At 42.4% G+C, this 18300-nt stretch overlaps 2 protein-coding genes and 1 pseudogene across 2 annotated transcripts; 1 reads left to right on the forward strand and 2 right to left on the reverse strand.

Moving 5' to 3' along the window:
* Positions 1-8171: 8171 nt before the first annotated feature.
* Positions 8172-9763, reverse strand: LOC147977146 (protein FAR1-RELATED SEQUENCE 5-like; annotated as a pseudogene).
* A 242-nt stretch (positions 9764-10005) lies between these two features.
* Positions 10006-10880, reverse strand: LOC147977147 (uncharacterized). Its single transcript, XM_087521078.1, has 4 exons — positions 10704-10880; positions 10564-10629; positions 10345-10470; positions 10006-10260 (listed from the first exon to the last, which is right to left on the reverse strand). The coding sequence occupies exons 1-4, from the start codon at positions 10845-10847 to the stop codon at positions 10006-10008; spliced, it is 591 nt and encodes a 196-aa protein (XP_087377204.1). The 5' UTR covers positions 10848-10880.
* A 462-nt stretch (positions 10881-11342) lies between these two features.
* On the forward strand, positions 11343-17620 carry LOC125554840 (cysteine-rich receptor-like protein kinase 37). The gene is made up of 5 exons (XM_087521079.1): positions 11343-11459; positions 13151-13273; positions 16833-17091; positions 17211-17430; positions 17524-17620. Exons 1-5 carry the CDS (start codon positions 11343-11345, stop codon positions 17618-17620), a joined length of 816 nt encoding a protein of 271 aa, XP_087377205.1.
* The last annotated feature ends 680 nt before the right edge of the window (positions 17621-18300 follow it).

Below are 18300 nucleotides of genomic sequence, written 5' to 3' on the forward strand. Positions count from 1 at the left end.
TCACGAAATGATCCCAAACTTAATCCGTAACCTACGATGACCATGGCATGCATGCATGACAAGTATCGTTCATTTCCGACACTCGATGCATGTATAATATTGTAGAAATGATAGAGATACTATAAATATTGTTGAACATATACAAGTATACAATAACTAATACGTGTCACAAAGAGTTTTTTTTAGGGATGAACCAATGATATTTATTTTGAGGGAAGAAACAATAAAGGTAGGTGGGCCAGCCCAGACCGCAAATAAGTGTCGGATCCATATTGTGGAGCCCACAACGCTGCGCTTTCCATGCATGTCGATCACACGCACGTCGATCACGGGAGTAGTTGCCGTTCTGTTACATAATTCTGGGGTCGTGCTAATCCATATGTTCCTAATCCTACGATTGAGGAGCACGTTCAGCCTCGCTTCAACGGAGGAAAATATAGATCACGAGATTGGCCACAGGGAAGTTACGACGACCTGGGCGTCGACCTCGTATATAATCTCCTCCTCCTCGCACATGTCGTCGACTAGATCGACTCCTACCGGCGAGGCGTCGACAGCTCCGTCCGCCGCATCCCACACGCCACAAAAACCCCGAGAAGATCAAGGTCGTCCGCATGTGCAGGCCGACCTCGATGAACTACGTCAAGAACACATCGCCGACTTCTTTCATCTTCGTCGACCGATCAAGTAAATTGTCCTCCTTCCCTCGCGCCTTCATAGCAAGCTACCTCCTCCGTCTCGTTGCTTTGATGGACATAGGTTTACCACATATTTTCAACTAGTATGAACTCGACTAGATGCGTTCTGACCAGATGGCGTAGATGAAAACATTCTTTGGTTCTTTCATAGCATGGTAGAATAAGATGTTGTTTCTCAAGAAGCATGATGCAATACATTTTTTGTCACAAGATCCAATTATATTTTTGTCACACGATCCAATTATATTGTTGTGCACATAGAACATTAAAGAGTTATTAAAATTAGATGTTGATGAACCTCAAATAGGTGCCATTGCTATAGACTCTAGTTTATTTACAGCTGAACAATTTGTCACCATGTTAGTAAGACAACCAGACGAATTAGTAATAGTTTACCATATTAAATTTATTGATTATATAATTTATATGATACTCAAAGAACTTGATCAGATGCAAGTAAATTCAATTACCAATTGTAGTTATTTTTTTATTACCTCATGTCAGCACACACTTGGTTGCATGTTGCAGTATACATGGTGATAGTTTTGTATTTCCATTAGTGTTATTTTTGCATTAGTGTTAGCTACTGCCAGAAAGTTTTATATTTTTGCATGCCTATTGTTATTTTTGCTTTAGTGTTAGCTAATGTCACGAAGTTATATATTTTCTTTCAACAGGATGGACGAGCTGAATGGAGAAATAGTATGCGCAGTTGAGAAATGGTGCAAGCTTGTTGCACATCTATCGAGCGGTCAACGCGCTAGAGTGGCTGATACATCATTGCGCAGCATGCTGCAGATACCATCTATTAAGATGCATACCCTGCTGATTAGGTATATGATTGAGAGTTTTCAGGCCAGCACAGGCAGGTTCATTATACAAGAGCAGGTTGGGGAGGTGACTCTCGGTGCGGTCGACGTTGAGTGCATCTTTAACCTCGAGAACCAAGGACTGTCCGCTTCGGACATTCTAACTGAAGAAGGAGAGGACATGAAGGAGCGGGTGCCGCCACAATTTCTCAGTAAGACATCAGAAAACATAGTGATAGATAATCTCATTGAGGACATAATTAAAAGTAAAGCCACCGACGACGATTTCCTTCGCAAAGTAGTGCTTGTCCTGTTAGGAACAATTATTGCTCCCATGTCGAGCAAGATTGTGCCAAAGCAGTACTACGCTTTAGTCGAAGATGTGAAACGTATTTCAAAGATTAACTGGAATGCCTTCACCATGCGTGTTCTCCTTGATTGCCTTCGCATAGTGAAGAAAGGCAAACACCTCCACCAATGGCCGAAAGGCAATTTGGCTCTCTTGCAGGTACACATATGAGACTTGTTGCATAATGTCAATTATCATATCATTGCAATTTTATGTGATGTATTACTAACTCTAAATCCTTATATTTTTTTGTAGTACTTGTACTGGGAGAAGGTGCAACCGGTCAAAGGCGAATGCGCCTATAATCCCAACTTGTCCATACAACCTCTTATGAGGAACTGGACAGAAGGTGCAGCCACTAGGAGAGATAGGTTCAACTATGATAATGGGCGCTGCCGTGGTAACGTAAGGGTAAGTCATTGTGTTTCGTCTTTCTTAAATGTTTTTTAACTTAATATTATTTATTTTTTATTCATCACATGTACTTCAATATCGCATGCACATCGAAAATAATATCACCTAGGAGTATAGGGCTCAGGAGCCCAAAACCCAAATAATGCGCCTACCATGAAGCCAAAAATCAAGCCTGCAACTGGAAACGCAAAGAAGTCGACGACAACCGCATTGTCAAAAGATTTGATGGAGCTTCTAATGAAGCGGTGCATGGACTTCATACACACCCAGATGAGGCAAATCTCTGATCAAGTTGCTGAGGTATCACACCCAAACTTTATAGTTTACAGTATGTTTGCTGTTTTAAACCATGCTACCATTACTAAGTTTATATTTCTATTGCAGAGGTTGTTGGAGAAGTTGAACAAAGCAGGTGTCATGTACAAGCCGGCTGCTGCCGTGCCATCCGCGGAGAATGATCCGGACGAAGTGGATTCGTTCGAGAATGGTCCATATGAAAAGAAGGAATTCGTGTACAAGGAAGACATGGACAGTGATGGACAGTCGATCATTGACATGACGCAGCCTGATATAGTGCTTCCCGACCATAAAACCATTCCTGAGGTACTATGTATTTATCTTTCTGTCTATAATTTTCTCGTTTAATTTTTTTACGTCCAGAAATGTTCACACGATTTATTTTGCCAAACAGAAAACCCCACCGAAGATGAATGGACACAAGGAAGCTTCACCTGTTAAGCGTAATGATGTATGTGGGGGTACACCGGAAAACCCTTGGGTGGTTGGTACTTCTACTCTAGCACCTTCATCGGACATAGACATTTGTCCATCTTCTGTTAGCAAGTTCATGGCTAAGGCGAATGGAAAAAAGGGTGTAACAATCGATAAGGATGAGGAGGTTATGTCCGGTAAGCGGAAGCGGACCATTCCCAAGAAATTTGAATCCCCCTACGCACTTGACAAGCCCGGCAGGCGTACCAGCCGTGGTCAGAGAACCTCTGGTACTAGTACTGCTACTAGAGGTATCGTAACTAACATTCTTAATTTTTTTATTTACTACCAATGCATATGATCACCATTGTTGACGTTCATATTATTTCATGCAGCTCTATTTTCAAACAATAATGTGCCGGAGGTTGTGGCAGATGAGTTGACGCCGGAAATAATTTATACAGCTATTTCATTTGTCGAGTTAGCTGCTAGCACTGAGAAGAACAAGAAAAAAAATTACTACAGTGAAGGGCGTGGCATAACTCTGACTTCCGAAAGGATTCTACCGGTACTAGCTCATAGATGGCTGTCGGACGATGTAAGTACTACTTGCATGTCCTGTTTTTAAAATGCTCAATAATCTATGTCTCAACTTTCAACATGTAATGCGCTGATATTCTATGCAGGTTATTGATGCTTATATGGGACATTTGGAGCTGCGTGTTGGTCATGATCGTTACCTCTGTCCAGCGTGGAGGTCCAAATTCCTTGTAGATCGTGCTATCGCACATGATGATCCATTGCCATCGAGCTGCAACATGGATAGTGCTCTAACCAAAGCTGGAGCAGTTAATAGAGTCATGAAAGAGTATACTTTGCGTGATAAGGTATGTAATGTTTGTAATTCATCACTACATGATAGTTCATCAAGTATTTCTTTTGATCCGTAATGGTTTTTTGCACTGTAGACGTATATCGCGTTGAATATCGACAATAGCCACTGGATGACCGTGGTCATGCACATGATCAAGAAAGAATTCCAAGTTCTCGATTCGCTCTATCCTCTGGACCTGACTGAAAGGACTATTAAAGCACTGGTAATGTAACCAACATTTGTACCATTGCTCTTACATATTGTTTATGATTGTTCTTTAACACTATCCTCTTTATAGCGAATGGCTATAGCAAACGATATGCGTCAGGCAAATCTTATTACACCAGGGAAATATCCGGACGTAAGTAAGTGGCCTATCAACGAGTATGACATACCCCAGCAAGAGGATGGGTGAGTTAATAGGACATCATGCACAATCAAACAACAACACACATGTTTGTATTGCCCACCGCTAATGTTTGCATATGTACCAGGAACTCTTGTGGCCTTTTTGTCACAGAATGTCTAGAACATTGGGACGGGGACCGAATCACCCGCCAATTTACACAGGTATGCTGTTATTTTCGTTTGTAGACTAGCTACTATGGTGGTGTAGCAACTTCGGTTCATGTAACCTTTATGTCATTTTTTGCAGGCCACCGTTGACGCAAGGAGAAGACGTTTCGTCGCAGAGTTGATTATGTCACCTTCAAACTCGATGGAGTGTGTGAAGAACAAAATTCACGAAATCGCAAGGAAAAGGCGCCTGAAGAATTCATGCGGCATGTAAGATTGAAGTTTTAGCGGTTTGGATTTAGTCCGTTCGAAGGTTTCGACGGCATGATTATCTTAGGGGTTCTATAATTTTTATGTAATAAACAGGCCACATGCATGTGTATGTGTCTGTCAGACAATTCGCTCGTACAAGACAATTCAGTCGTAAAATTCGCTCGGAGAAGACAATTTGGTCGTACCAATAAAGTTTTGGCTTCACTTATGAATTGTTCTTGCTTAATATTTTTCTCGTTCTCCAATTTTTTATAATTGTATTTTTCACGGCTTCACTTATCAAGTGTTCTTGCTTAATATTTTTCTCCTTCTCCAATTTTTTATAATAGTCTATTTTTCTCTTCAACTGCTCTCGTAAGTTTCATATTAAAAATTTCACAATCTTAACTTTTTTTAAACTCTACCAAGCTTAGCATTCCGCCTTAGCTATCTGCATGTCATCATCTTGCATAATCTCCTAGTAATTCCCCCTCATCACATTATTATGAAAAGTAGTCATGGTAGATAAGTAAATATATCAAGCCAAAATGTAATATTACACTCATCAAAATTAGTCATGTCAGCTCGTTGGCTCTATCGCGTGTTATCAAGCATCATGTTTTTCTAGTTTGTTTTACAAACCCGTCGTTTTTTATTATATGTATAATTAACTTTTTCTGTACTCACCATAATGCCAGGCATGGCCCATCTAACCACGTGAGGGGCCCCACAGGTGGGCTATCTTCCCGACAGCGCTACACCAGCCCATTTTGCCAGGTTCACATCGATCTTTCCCCTTTTCTCATTTCCCTTTCCAAATCCCTAGCCCTCCCTCTCTATTTGCGCCTCCAAATCTCGACGGCGAAAGCATGACAGCGAGCTGGACGTCGGGCGGCGGCTGCGAGAAGAGCGGTGGCGACCGCAAGTTAGGTCGAACCCTGGGTCCTGCAAGCAGGTGGGCCGGATTCAGTGTCACAGGAGGCAGCGGCGGCGGATCTAGTGGAACAGGGGACGGGGGTTTCGTGGGCGGCGGCGGACCGGGAGAACCCACGGCTAGGGTTTCTTCAGTCCTACACTTTGGTGGCAAAAAGGTAAGTTCTTTACCGTTGTTCTTTACATCCCAGCATTATCGCCCATAATTCATCACCTGTGGCCATGACAAGCTCCATCTATGTGGTCATCAGGAAACTCCTAGTGGCCGTGTCTGCATAGATGCAGACAATTTTGGCAGCGCACTCGGGGGATGTGTGTTTGAGGTTAGTGTACTGAGCATGATCTTCAAACTAGTACTGCTATTGCGGTCAAGCTGCAAAAAAGTTCAGTGTTTAACGCTTGCAGCGACAAGTTCAGTTATAAAATGACTTGAATTGCTCGTGATTTATTTAGGATGATATCACTTCTGAGTAAGTTGAATGGGTTGATGGGGAGTGGGATAGCAAAGCAAATTCAGTCATTAAGTATCTTGCCATGAAGAACAAGAAACTGGAGACTAAGATTACAGAATATGAAGCTGAAATTAAAAGGAATGAGAAAGAAAAGAAGGCAATGGTTAAGATGCACAAGGAGATATTGCTCTATAGGGATAGGATTTTAGGATTTGGAGGTCTTCTGTATCTTGGCCTGCTTGCCATTATGATTGCTGTCATAGTTAGCAAGTAGATTGTTCATAAAGTTATTGACATCATTGTAATTGACATGATGAAATGATGCTAAATTATTTTCTATTCATTTATGGGCAAAGTGTAATAGAGATTTCAGCATAAATAACATGGGGCCATCATGATTGGTAGACAGTGCACTTTTGGCATGTTCTATATTTGGCAGACAATGCACTTTTGGCATGTCCTGTATTTGACAGACAATGCACTTTTGGCATGTTCTATATTTGGTATGTGATGCACATGGGCACATCACCTAGCAACACTACTGATTTATGTAGCAGACTAGTTCATTGTCTTGTTGCAACATAGGAGCAACATCTAGCAGCTTTCATGCAACACTGAAGCAAAGCAACAATACATATTCAATATTCAGAAATTTAACTAAACTTGCCACTTAGGGTGAGCAGTAGATATTCAGTTCTTCAGCCACAAAGAACCCGATCAAACCATACCGATTGCATAACTTATATGCTTACATATAAAAGCATACCTAACCAACATCAAACCCAAAATAATGTTAACTTATATGCTGAAACATATAACATCATACCTAACTTAAGATAATCAGCAGCTTCCTCCTCCTTCAGCAACTGTGCCCATCTTCACTTCTTCAGAAATTTGAGGCGGCGTGAGCGGCGCACCACACACGGAGAAGCCTTCTTCTTGACCACCGTTCTGTTGGACAGCTGCGCCACCTAATCCTGAGCCACCTCCTCTTCTTCCACCTTCACTATGCTAGGGAGGAGGGGAAGGAGGTCGACGTCGATGGGCATTGTCTTGCCACCCTCGACGGCGACCGGCTCTACCATCTACACAGCGTCCTCCTCGCCCTCCTCATGGTCCAATGGCAGCACTGGCTTCGACACATGGCAGACCTGGTAGTCCGGGCTGACGGGCACAGGGACAGCGAGCTCGACGTCGACGCGGTCCGCCCTCGACGTGATGCGTGCTGAATCTGGCCGCAGCGTCATGGTGGTGGAGCGGTACATCCACCACCTTGCGCGCTGAACAGGGGAGTCGCTCAGCGTGGCCTCTCGGATTGCCCACATGAGTAGGACAACCGGCAGGACGCCGCGGCCGTAGGGGAAGGCGCGCTTCCTCTCGGCGTCGGTGAGGACTTTGACGAGGCCACGCGCATGGTTGACCAACATCTCCGTGCTGGGGAACCAGCCGCACACCTCCGTCAACTGCGCGCGCCACCCCTCGTCATCGCCGGCGAGGTCCATCATCGCTCTCTGCCAGCCGAGGCTTCTCTCCATGGAGGCGGCTGCAGCGGTCGCCGGCGAGGGTATTCTCGATCTACTGTAGGTGGGGATAAGAGGGGAGTTCGAACCGGCGCCCGTGGGAGGTGGGTGAGTGTGTGGTGGGGAGGAGAGTGGTACAGTTACTTATTTAATGGCATTTAGGACGTGGGCAGGGGAAATGTACAATAATATTCTTTCTACCTCCCGCCCCGGTCATTACACAGTAAAGAATTTTTTTGATTTTTGTTTACAAGGAAACATCTTACTTTATTTAAACAAAGACTGGGATCTCGTCTGCTAATACACTAAGGATACAATCACGGGGCCAAAGCCTCCAAACCAAAGAAACACAAGCGCCTACAGCTACCTTAGCCGAAGTATGAGCCGGCTGATCAACACAGTAAATAATTGAAGCAAGTGTTCTACTCTTGTTCCTTCTCCACTTTTCTGCACCTGATAGAAGACAAGCTAAGTTAATAAATGGTACAAACTTTAATAATCCACAATGCATACAAACACTTACTTCTGATTTTGTTTGCATTTCTTGCTACGTCTAGTGTGTCCTACCAATTTGCAAGCGCCGCACCGGGTTTTCAACTCATCAAAAGAGAGTGGTCTACCATTTTTCAAGACAGGGCGGCTCTCATCTGCCTTTGTTGCACCTTTGCTTGACACTTTCATAGGGATCTTTAACCTCAATCATGTTGCCTTCACCATCGTCCACATATTCAACTGCACACTTACTGATGTCATTTGTTTGCTTCAACACATTTTCCTGTAGCAGATCATACTCATGACTCTTAGCTATCACAGCCTTCAAACTCTCCTGTAACTGATCCCACAAAGCAGGGTGTTTGCATGCCGCATGCATAGCTTCAGACGCTAACACTCTGACCTCGCTATATTTCATTCTTCCCCCGGCCCCAGTCCAACCAAATCCCAACAGATCGCTTGTGCGCCTCGCGGGCAGTCCCAACCTTGCTTCTTTCGTGAACCGAATAAGAACTAAACACTTTGGTATTTCAGATATGTTCAAGTGCTTCAGTACATGGAATATGTTCTTGCAAGGTAGACCCTTTCGAATCATTCTTCTGCAGCTGCACCTTATAGTTTCTGCGGAATTTACTGGTGTATACTCCACCCAAAAACGGCGCTTCCGGTTATTCTTCCAGGCCACGATGTACTGCTATGATCCGTCTCCCAGCTTAATTTCTACAATCTCCATGCCGTCAGTTTTTCTAAGATCATCTTGCAACATATAGAAGTTTGCTGGAGTGAAGACGTGAGAAGCAGCTTCTTAAGTTCCCTCGAGCTAGTAACTGGCACCGGTAAACTCTGTGAGGCAATGCAGTCATCTCGCGCCTCGTTTTCACGGATATGCACAACGGCGTTCTCATAGTGCAAAATCATATCCACCAGGGTCATTTCACTGTCTAGGTGGAGGTGAAGGCATGAGTTCAGGCTTTCACTCCGCTGGTTGCTTTTCATGCCAAGCCAAAACCCCTCAGTTAGATATGCCGCGGCCCACAGTCTCCTCTTCTTATACATCGGCCTCAACCATGTTACAGTTTTTTCCGACTGCCATCTTTTGGAAAATGCGTGCCATCTCTCCTCAAACGTTGCCGTGGACGTGCTGTAGTACAGAAGAGTTCGGAACTCCTTCAAGGACTTGTGACTGAGGTGAATCTTCATATTTTTCTCTATGTGCCACGTACATATACGGTGCCACACGTCTGGCAAGACTTCGCGAATTGCCTTGATCATCGCAGCGTCGGCGTCTGTGATAACACTCTTAGGCATCTTTTGACACATGGACCTCAAAAAAGTCTGTAGAAGCCACACGTATGTCTCCTCGGTCTCGTCCGAAACTATGGCACAACCAAAAACAGTGGTCTTCCGGTGATTGTTAAGATCAACAAAAGGTATGAATGGCATACCATAGCAGTTCATCTTGTACGTGTTGTCAAATACAAGCACGTCGCCGAAGTCCTCATAGTCATGACGAGACTGGGACTCGCACCAGAACATCCTATTCAAATGTCCTTCCTTATCTAGCCTGTACTCGAAAAAGAAGCTAGGATCCCTCTGTTTCCTACTGGCCATGATGCCTATGGCTGTGGCAGCATCACCTTTTGAAAGCAGCTTCCTCTTCTCCTTGGCGCAAAGGTTGTATATTTCACGCCTGGTAAAACCAACACCGCCGTACCATACATGTTTGCTGATGAAGCAATCCATCATGTCGTGAATTCTAATCCTTGCAGCTCCCATGGACATTATCTCATGCTTCTGGTACTCTTTGATTTTTCTGTGGGACCAAAGAAAAGGTACCTCGTCCGGTCCTGCCAACATATGGCTATGCTTGTCCTCAAAACTTTCAACATACCAAACCCCACGCTTTTGGTCAAGCTTGACGGTCAGGTGCGCTTCGCAAAAGCAACGTGTCTCGGCTCTGAGCCTACGGCTGTGTCCTTCCTCGGTTAGCAACTTGCTGTCATGTTTCCCTTGTCTTGAACAAACAAACCACCTATAACGCATATGACATGACTCTGTTTTGCTATACCTGACCTTATTCTTTCTAATGCTGAAACCATTATCTCTAGCATAGCTGTTGTAGAAATCATACGCAGCATCGTGAGACGCAAGGTCATTTCCATTATCTGCATGAACATATCCCTCTTATCATCTGCACTGGCAGTATCTTGGACATTCTTTGCCCCATCATCTTGTGTCACCTACACAATCAAACCACAACCATGAAAACAGATTTCTAAGGTTTAACATTACTTACTTCCATAGAACATTGATTACACACATACCTCACTCATGATGACCGATGACTCGGACTCCCCAGAACCAGGTGCATCTAATGATTCGTCATTAAGGCCTGTCTCCGCGTCGGATTCACCGTAATAGTCGTACGCATTATGACATTCGGAAATGAACTGAAAAATACAACACAAATACATAATTACTTATCATATAATATTCCAAAAGAAATTCAATTTGCATGGCAACAAAATTTTTCACTTACGTACCTGACTAATGTAATCTTCATTCGAGAGCTCCGAGTTGCTTTCCTGATCATCATCAAGCTCATCGATCTATAAATTTTCAACACAAAGATTTAATGTTGTCGGATGCCACCAAAAAATTACAACATGACAATGCAACTCACATTAAGATCGTCCCATTCGTTCCCATTCTCTGACCGATCTTCACGATCTGAATTTTCATCATCTGACCAATCTTCTATCCAGTCTTTCATCAGTTCTCCAAACTCCATGTCTACCATGATATCAGTTAACTCCTCGTCCGCCATTTCCTACAACCAATATTATGTATCATCACATGTGCAAACATTATCAATGATGAAATATAAAACACATAGCACACGATCACGGATGTTATGTAAACAACCACAACCGAGGCCGTTCAGATCTGCCCAACTTAGTAAGGAAGATGGCCACGGCACCCATCGTGATCACTTTCAATCGCGAGGAACTGCACGATCTCAAAACCTAGCTTGATCTGTGATTACCTCTGTCGCCGGATACCTAGGTCAGCCGCCACATCAAATAACGATACCGGTGGTGCGCACAGCCGACGGCAACCGACGCTACGTGAAACCAAATCATGAGGAGCAGCACTACCGGAACAAGATCCACGATCGCATGCGCCGCCGGGTAGCTAGGTTACCCGCCCCGCTAGGTTAACGACTACCACTGGCGGCGGCAGTTTGTTCGATGTTGCCGCGAGCGAGACTAGAGGGGGGACGTGGGATGCGGTACCTGTGCGCGCTCGTTGAAGATTCACGATGTTGTCGCGCTCGCTGTCCGACAAGATCGCCAGCGACGAGATAGCCGCCGCTGGAGATCTACTACGTGACTTATGGAGCTGCGTCAATGCTCGCGAGATTGATGGAGCTGCTCGCGTGAATGATTGGATTCGGCGGGTCTTACGTGGACATGGGGTTGTGTGATGTTTTTTTTTCGGACCAGAGTACTGTACGTATACGTTCTGGGTTATACAGGGCTAGACAGGGCTTGGATCTGGGCTGCGGCGGGCCAGGAAAAAAACAAATTCGCGGGGACAAAAATACCCCTCTGAAATTAGGTTAGGGGGGAGCACTGGAGCAGGGCTCCCTTCTGCAATGAATCACAGCGTGTACTTGTACTACATGACAATGGGAAACAGATTTCTGCAGAGCAGACGAATAGGGTGGTCTGCTACGAGTATGTACTCAACGGTAGCCTTACCAAGCACATTTCCGGTAATAAACTGTGTTCGCTGGGCTGCACGTCCATTTCCTAGAAGCATGCAGTGAAAAAACGAGTTCTTCAGTTCATACCTTTGACCAACCTCTTTCTCTTTGCTTTTTAACAGATGCAAGCTCGGGATTGGATTGGCACACGCGTTACAGAATAATCAAAGGGACATGCGAAGGTTTAAAGTACCTGCATGAGGAGAACTCCACACTTCACTTGAACCTAAATCTTGATAATATATTGCTAGATAATGATATGCAGCCAAAACTATCAGATTCCGGTTTATCAAGGCTACTTGGTGCTGCAACAACTACGACGTCAATGAGTTATATGGGTAAAATGTAGGTTGCCTCATGCCAAAGCATTATGTCCATCGATTGCCACGGAATTTTAACAAGCTCGTATTTTCTTACTACCATTTTTTTTAGTATTTTTTAAATCTCTGATGTCTAATTTATGTTGTGAATTTCAGTTACCTACAATTGCTCAAAATTAATGTATTATTCTCAACATGCACTGGCTATGTTGTTTTGTAAACTCACGAATAATTATCTTGCAAAAATAACAACTTTACTCTACATGCATGAAGGGGATATATGCCACCAGAATATATGCATCAAGGAATGATTACAAGGGGGGTTGACATTTATAGTTTGGGAGTTATAGTCGGAAAGATAATGGCTGGACATGAAGGATACTCAAGTATTGCTGAATTAACGAAAAAAAGTTTTACTGAGCATGTAAGTATACCTATAAGTTCCCCTAATTATTTATTCCATACGATCGAAAAACTTTCCCATCTTTCTATCAGTTGAACCGTCCAATTTGGATATAAGAATTATGAATGTTGTGCACTTTTGCATTTTGTGTTATCATTCTAGCTCTATGTTGCAAGGTACATGATAATTGGAGGAAAAGACTACGTGGAACATTAAATCCCAGACTACTGGAAGTTTATTGCAACCAAGTCAAGAGATGCATCGAGATAGCACTACAATGCATCGACCAGAGCCGACAGAAAAGGCCCACTATACAGTACATTGTTTCTGAATTGATCAACACTGAAAAACTTATAGGTGACCTAGAGCACCAGATAGAACAGGTCCGAACACTTCTGGAATATTTGAAGTTCCCAATTATGGGAAATTACCTTATTGGCATATAGTGCATATGAGTTTTTTTTTGCTGAACAATTGTTAGTTTTGTTTGTGGAAAATTGTAGTGGGTAGAATTGATCGCCATCTGTTAAGGTAGGCCCTATGGCCAGTAAAGGCCGTTAATAGGTTTGATCTCATATTGTTGATTGTCAAAATTTGCCTACATAATTGACCTACGATCATAACTACTTTTTTTTAAGGATATTTATCCCAGCATAAGGGATGAGCCAATGAAGCTATCCCTGGAATTTCTGAAAGATATTACAAATGCTTTTGCCGATGAGAGGAAGCTTGGCAGTGGTACATTTGGAGACGTTTATAAGGTACTCCCTCCATTTCAAAATATAAGGTGTATTAGTTTTTTTTCAAAACTTAAAGTTGTGCATGATTGACCAAGTTTATAGAAAAAACGCATTAATATCTTTAATACCAAATTTGTACCATTAGATCCACATGAAAAGTATTTTCATATTTTATTTATTTTATATTACGGATGTCGATATTTATTCTATAATCGTGGTCAAACATACATATGTTTGACTTTCATGAAAATTGATGCACCTAGTATTCTGGATTTGTGTGAGTATATAAATAAAAAATGACACACACAAAAGTCTAGAATTTGCACATGAACACGATGATAAATATACTTGACCCCTTGTTATAAAATTTAATATAAGTATTGTAGAAGTTATTGTAAATTTGATTTTAGGACAGTTTCCTGGAACTACAATGATTATGACCGTACAAAAATATTAAAAAATTATGCCTTTAAAGACTCGAGTAGGTTTCACAATAAAAGGCTTCATGAGAGGTAAAGAGTGAAATGGGCCCGATTAACTCAAACTAGTTGCACCATTTAGGCCAAAAATTCAGTGCGTGACCCTAACACCCTCTTCCCACTAAATTCCCCCTCCCGGTCCCATCTTCTTCCATTCCGCCCCTTCTCCCCCTTGCGTTGCATCCGCATCCTCTTCCTCTGACCCTGCCGCTGTACCTCTCCGGCCGGCACACCAGCATTGCCGGACCTCTGCAACCAGCACCGACGCGCCCGCTCGCCTTTCACGACGGTGTCGTCCACCCAGGACCCGTCCGTTGTCAGGTACAATCCGCCTCCTGTCGACGTCGTCCATGGCGGACACCATGCCCGATAGGTGTTTGGTCAAATACCATTTAGCTAATTTTTTAGCGTCATGTCATTTTTTAGAGTACGAAGGATGGCAAGGTACTCGACCATCGAGGATGAGTTGTTGTGGTTGGCCGTATCCGTGGATTTTGTAGGCAGGAGCAGAGGAGGGGGGGGGATCTTCTGGCCAGCGCGTGCATGGTTTGTTTCATGCGCGAAAGCACATTGCATCCTACAACATGCACATCATCCAACAACACAATGTTAGGTTGTTATCGTACCGACGGTATGCCATCTGGACCTCCATCACCAAGTTTTGTGATGACATGGTTGGTAGGTTGGAGGCATGGTGGCTATTGCGTGTGGTAGAGAAGGACATCGTACGTTTTGCTTCTTCTTGCTCAATTTGTTGATTGAATCATTCACTCAATGTTAGTTTATACATTATGTTGTCCGCACGTGCTGCCATAATGTATCACACGAAAGAGGGACGACCATTTACACACACACACACTGTTGGATAAAGCTGAAGGGGCAGTATGTGTGGGCCGACATGATCCGTTCATGAAAAACTTGTTGAACATCCGGTTAGTCTCGTTGAACTTGAACTACTATTATACTAGACTTATTTGCATGCTATGTATGGATGATTTGTGATATTACTATTCAAACTTCGATGAAATCTGCCGTGTTTGCATGAACATCGTCCGATTAGTTGAAACGTTGTTTGAAATGTAAGCGGACAAATGTGGCTAGCATTGGATGGTTGGACCCTGCATCCGTATCCGCGGACTGGTCCCCCTCCCTCCCATCCGCGGATGGATGCCGGAGCAAATTTGTGGGTCAGTGTTGGAGATGCCCTTAGTCCATTACTCAAAGTGGTTGTACACTTTGGGTGAAAACTCAGGAAGTGAACAGATTTAGGCCATGAACTCGTTTAAGAGGCTAAAAATGATTTAGGAGGAAAAACTTGTGTGCCTCAAAATTACTTGTGTGTGCAAAATACCCCCTCCCACACATATAAACAACAACAAAATAAATTGGCCCTCGGTGGATCAAACGTGAGACCTCGTGATGATCTCCGTACAAAATATTAAAAAAATATGCAAGACCCAAGTAGGTTTCACAATAAATGACACCGTGGGAGGGAAAAAATGAAACACCCCATTAGTCTATTAACAAGTGGTCATATTTATGCCACGAAGTCGTTTAAAGAGGCTAAAATGATTTAGGGTGTGTGTGCGGGAAATGTTGGCTGCAACATCAGCGAACCTTGGACTACACATTTCTGTCTCATATTTCCAGGGAAGTTTCTATTAAATTAACCATGTTGGCAAAATACTCTAGCAGACTATATTAGCCATTGGTGGATATAAAGAGTGCACGAGCTAGCCCGTCCCAAGTCTGTTATCACTATATAGCAATGTACTATGTATCACTCATAATAACAATCATCTAAAAATATTTAACATGTTTTTCAAAAAGTTCAACATGCTTAAAAAATGTTCAACATGTCTTAAAACAGTTGCCAACATATTTTGAAAAAAATGTTCCAAGTTGTTATTTGCTGATGTGCATACCTCTTCTAACGGATTATTTTAATTTTGAGAAATACACGTTGAATGCACAAATATATCTTTCACAATGTTTTTGATTTTTTTATGTCAAGATGCTTGGGAAATAAAAAAAGGGAAACCTCAATGCACACTAGAAGTTTTTTCCAAGTTCATGTCCCAACTCAACGTGTACTTAAAATCACCAGCATTAATCATTTTCCAAGTTCATGACACATCTGACATTCGTGTACTCGTATACTCCCTCCGTCCGGGTTTATGAGGTTATAGGACCAAGGCAAGGTACAACAATTACTCATGTATAATTTTTTTCCTGCTCCGTGTCCGATTAAAGTGCATGGAGGTTTATCCTCCCATAATTAGATGTAGCAGTTGGAGTTGTTCGGTGGACGTGCATGCATCTGCTACGAATTTCTCTCCTCTTATTTATCAAACAAGCTAATTAATGACTACTACCTCCATCCTGATTTATTAGTCCCCCTCTTATTTAGGGTCATATTTTGACCATATTTTTAACCAATAAAATACAAGTTATACATAGCATAAAATATATTGTGGCAAACTATGTTCAAATACGAATCCATCAATATAATTTGTGGTGACATGTGTTAACATTTTGTTAGTTAAATCTATATTCAAAATTTAGTACAAAATATGAAGGGGATCAATAAATCAGGACGGCGGAAGCTCGAGTCACGTAGAATCAGGAGGGATATTGAGGGAGAAATCTGCACTTATCATGCAGAGCAAAATTACGAGGCCTGCTCTTGGGCCCAATAAACCCAGACAGAGGCAGTAGTTTATCAAAGTAATGGAGATACAGTATTGTAGCCTTTGACAAGCGGGGGTGGTAGCCCAGGGACAGCACCCCTGAAAATGCAGAGCCACATGCAGCCCCTTCACTTGGAACTGCCACCGCATCGCATTTCAAGGCATGGCGGACGCGTCAGTGCACATGTATTACCCGAGGTTGCCGCGCAAGCAGACATCGTTGTCGCCCCCTTCGAGCGAGAGGAAAACACTACAACACGGTAGATTATGTAAGGCACTTTAAAACGCCTCTAAAGGCCCCTATAACGAGTTTAAGTGGTTGTTTGGATTAGGAGAATTAGCATTGGGTTTTGAGGAAACGGATTTCATGAGAGATTATTAATTAAGTAATTCTAAATGTTGGTGAAATAGGGGGTGCAAAAAGATGGACAAGTGATTGCCGTGAAGATGCTCCGTTTCATGTCAGGGATTGACGAAAAGCAATTTAAAACTGAATTTGAGCACCTTAAGAGGCTGAATCATCAAAATATTGTGAAATTAGTTGGCTTCTGCAATGAAGAAGAGCAAGTACTTGTACTCCATGAAGGGAAAACAGTACGTGCATTTGAGATACACAGGGCACTCTGCCTCGAGTTTGTGCCCAACGGAGGCCTCGGTAGGTTTATTTCTGGTATGTCCATCTCTACAAATGTATGTTCTTTAGCTCTTTGACTTATTTTACATCTGATTGATATAAATCTACAACCAAAATTGCATTCTCAAAATACTTCCTATATACTGCTCTTGCAGTGAAGCATGCTGGACTAGATTGGTCCTCACGGTTCAAAATAATAAAGGGGATCTGCGAGGGTTTAAAATACCTTCATGAAGTTCATGTAACACATTTGGATCTAAAGCCAGACAACATATTGCTAGACGAGGAAATGGTACCCAAAATCGCGGACTTTGGTTTATCAAGGCTAGTCGGCGAAGAAAACACCAAGATGACCCTATTTCCTCTAGGCACGCTGTAAGATTATTATTTTCATCTGAATAAACATTTTTCTCTTAACTAAACAATACTGATTATTTGTGCTCACCTTGTCATTATGCTCGCTTGCAGTGGATACTTGCCACCAGAATTCATAACCAAGCAAGTAATCTCATTTAAGTATGACATATTTAGCTTGGGTGTTATAATAAAAAAAGACGGTGGCTGAAATTTTCGACTACTCAAACATTGGTGACATGGACGACCTGGAATGTATTGAGCATGTAAGAATAAGTTTAGATTTACATTAATATTAAACCATTTTTAATGTATGTCACCAGAAAGTTTTAGTCCAAAATGTCATTAGTTCAACCTCAACTCCAGAATTCCTTTTGGATATAGGCTGCTAAAATTTTGCTCTCAAGTTTAGGGCCGGGGAAAGGCAACTTCTAAAACATGCCCCTTCAATTATTTTCTACTCTACTTACCTTTGTCCCCCCCCCCCCCCCCCTTTTTTTTCTCTGGAAAAGAAGCTACTTTGTGCACAATTGTGTGGTAGGAATTAGTATTTCATATACAACTCTAATACTTAAGAATTGCTTACACAATGATATTCATGATATTTTTCTTTCCTCTAAATATTATAGTCTATGTTGGTCCACCACTAGCGAGATATGCAGTTTAATCCATCTTCATTTATCCAGATTTATTATGTAATTATTTTCCTATTTTTTCGTTTTTTATGATAATTGTGTGATATCATTGCCACCAAAACTAAACGGCACCAAAATCTTTACTTATGGGGAAAAATGCCACCATTGCTTTTGCTAAAGTTGTATTTTAATTAGGTGTGAACAAGAGCACTATAAATCTGTGAAGTCTGCTTTATTTCTTGGCTCCAAAGCTGCT

Source organism: Triticum urartu, chromosome 4A, assembly GCF_056163025.1.
Source record: "Triticum urartu cultivar PI428250 chromosome 4A, HENAU_Tu73, whole genome shotgun sequence".
NCBI classification, from domain to species: domain Eukaryota; kingdom Viridiplantae; phylum Streptophyta; class Magnoliopsida; order Poales; family Poaceae; genus Triticum; species Triticum urartu.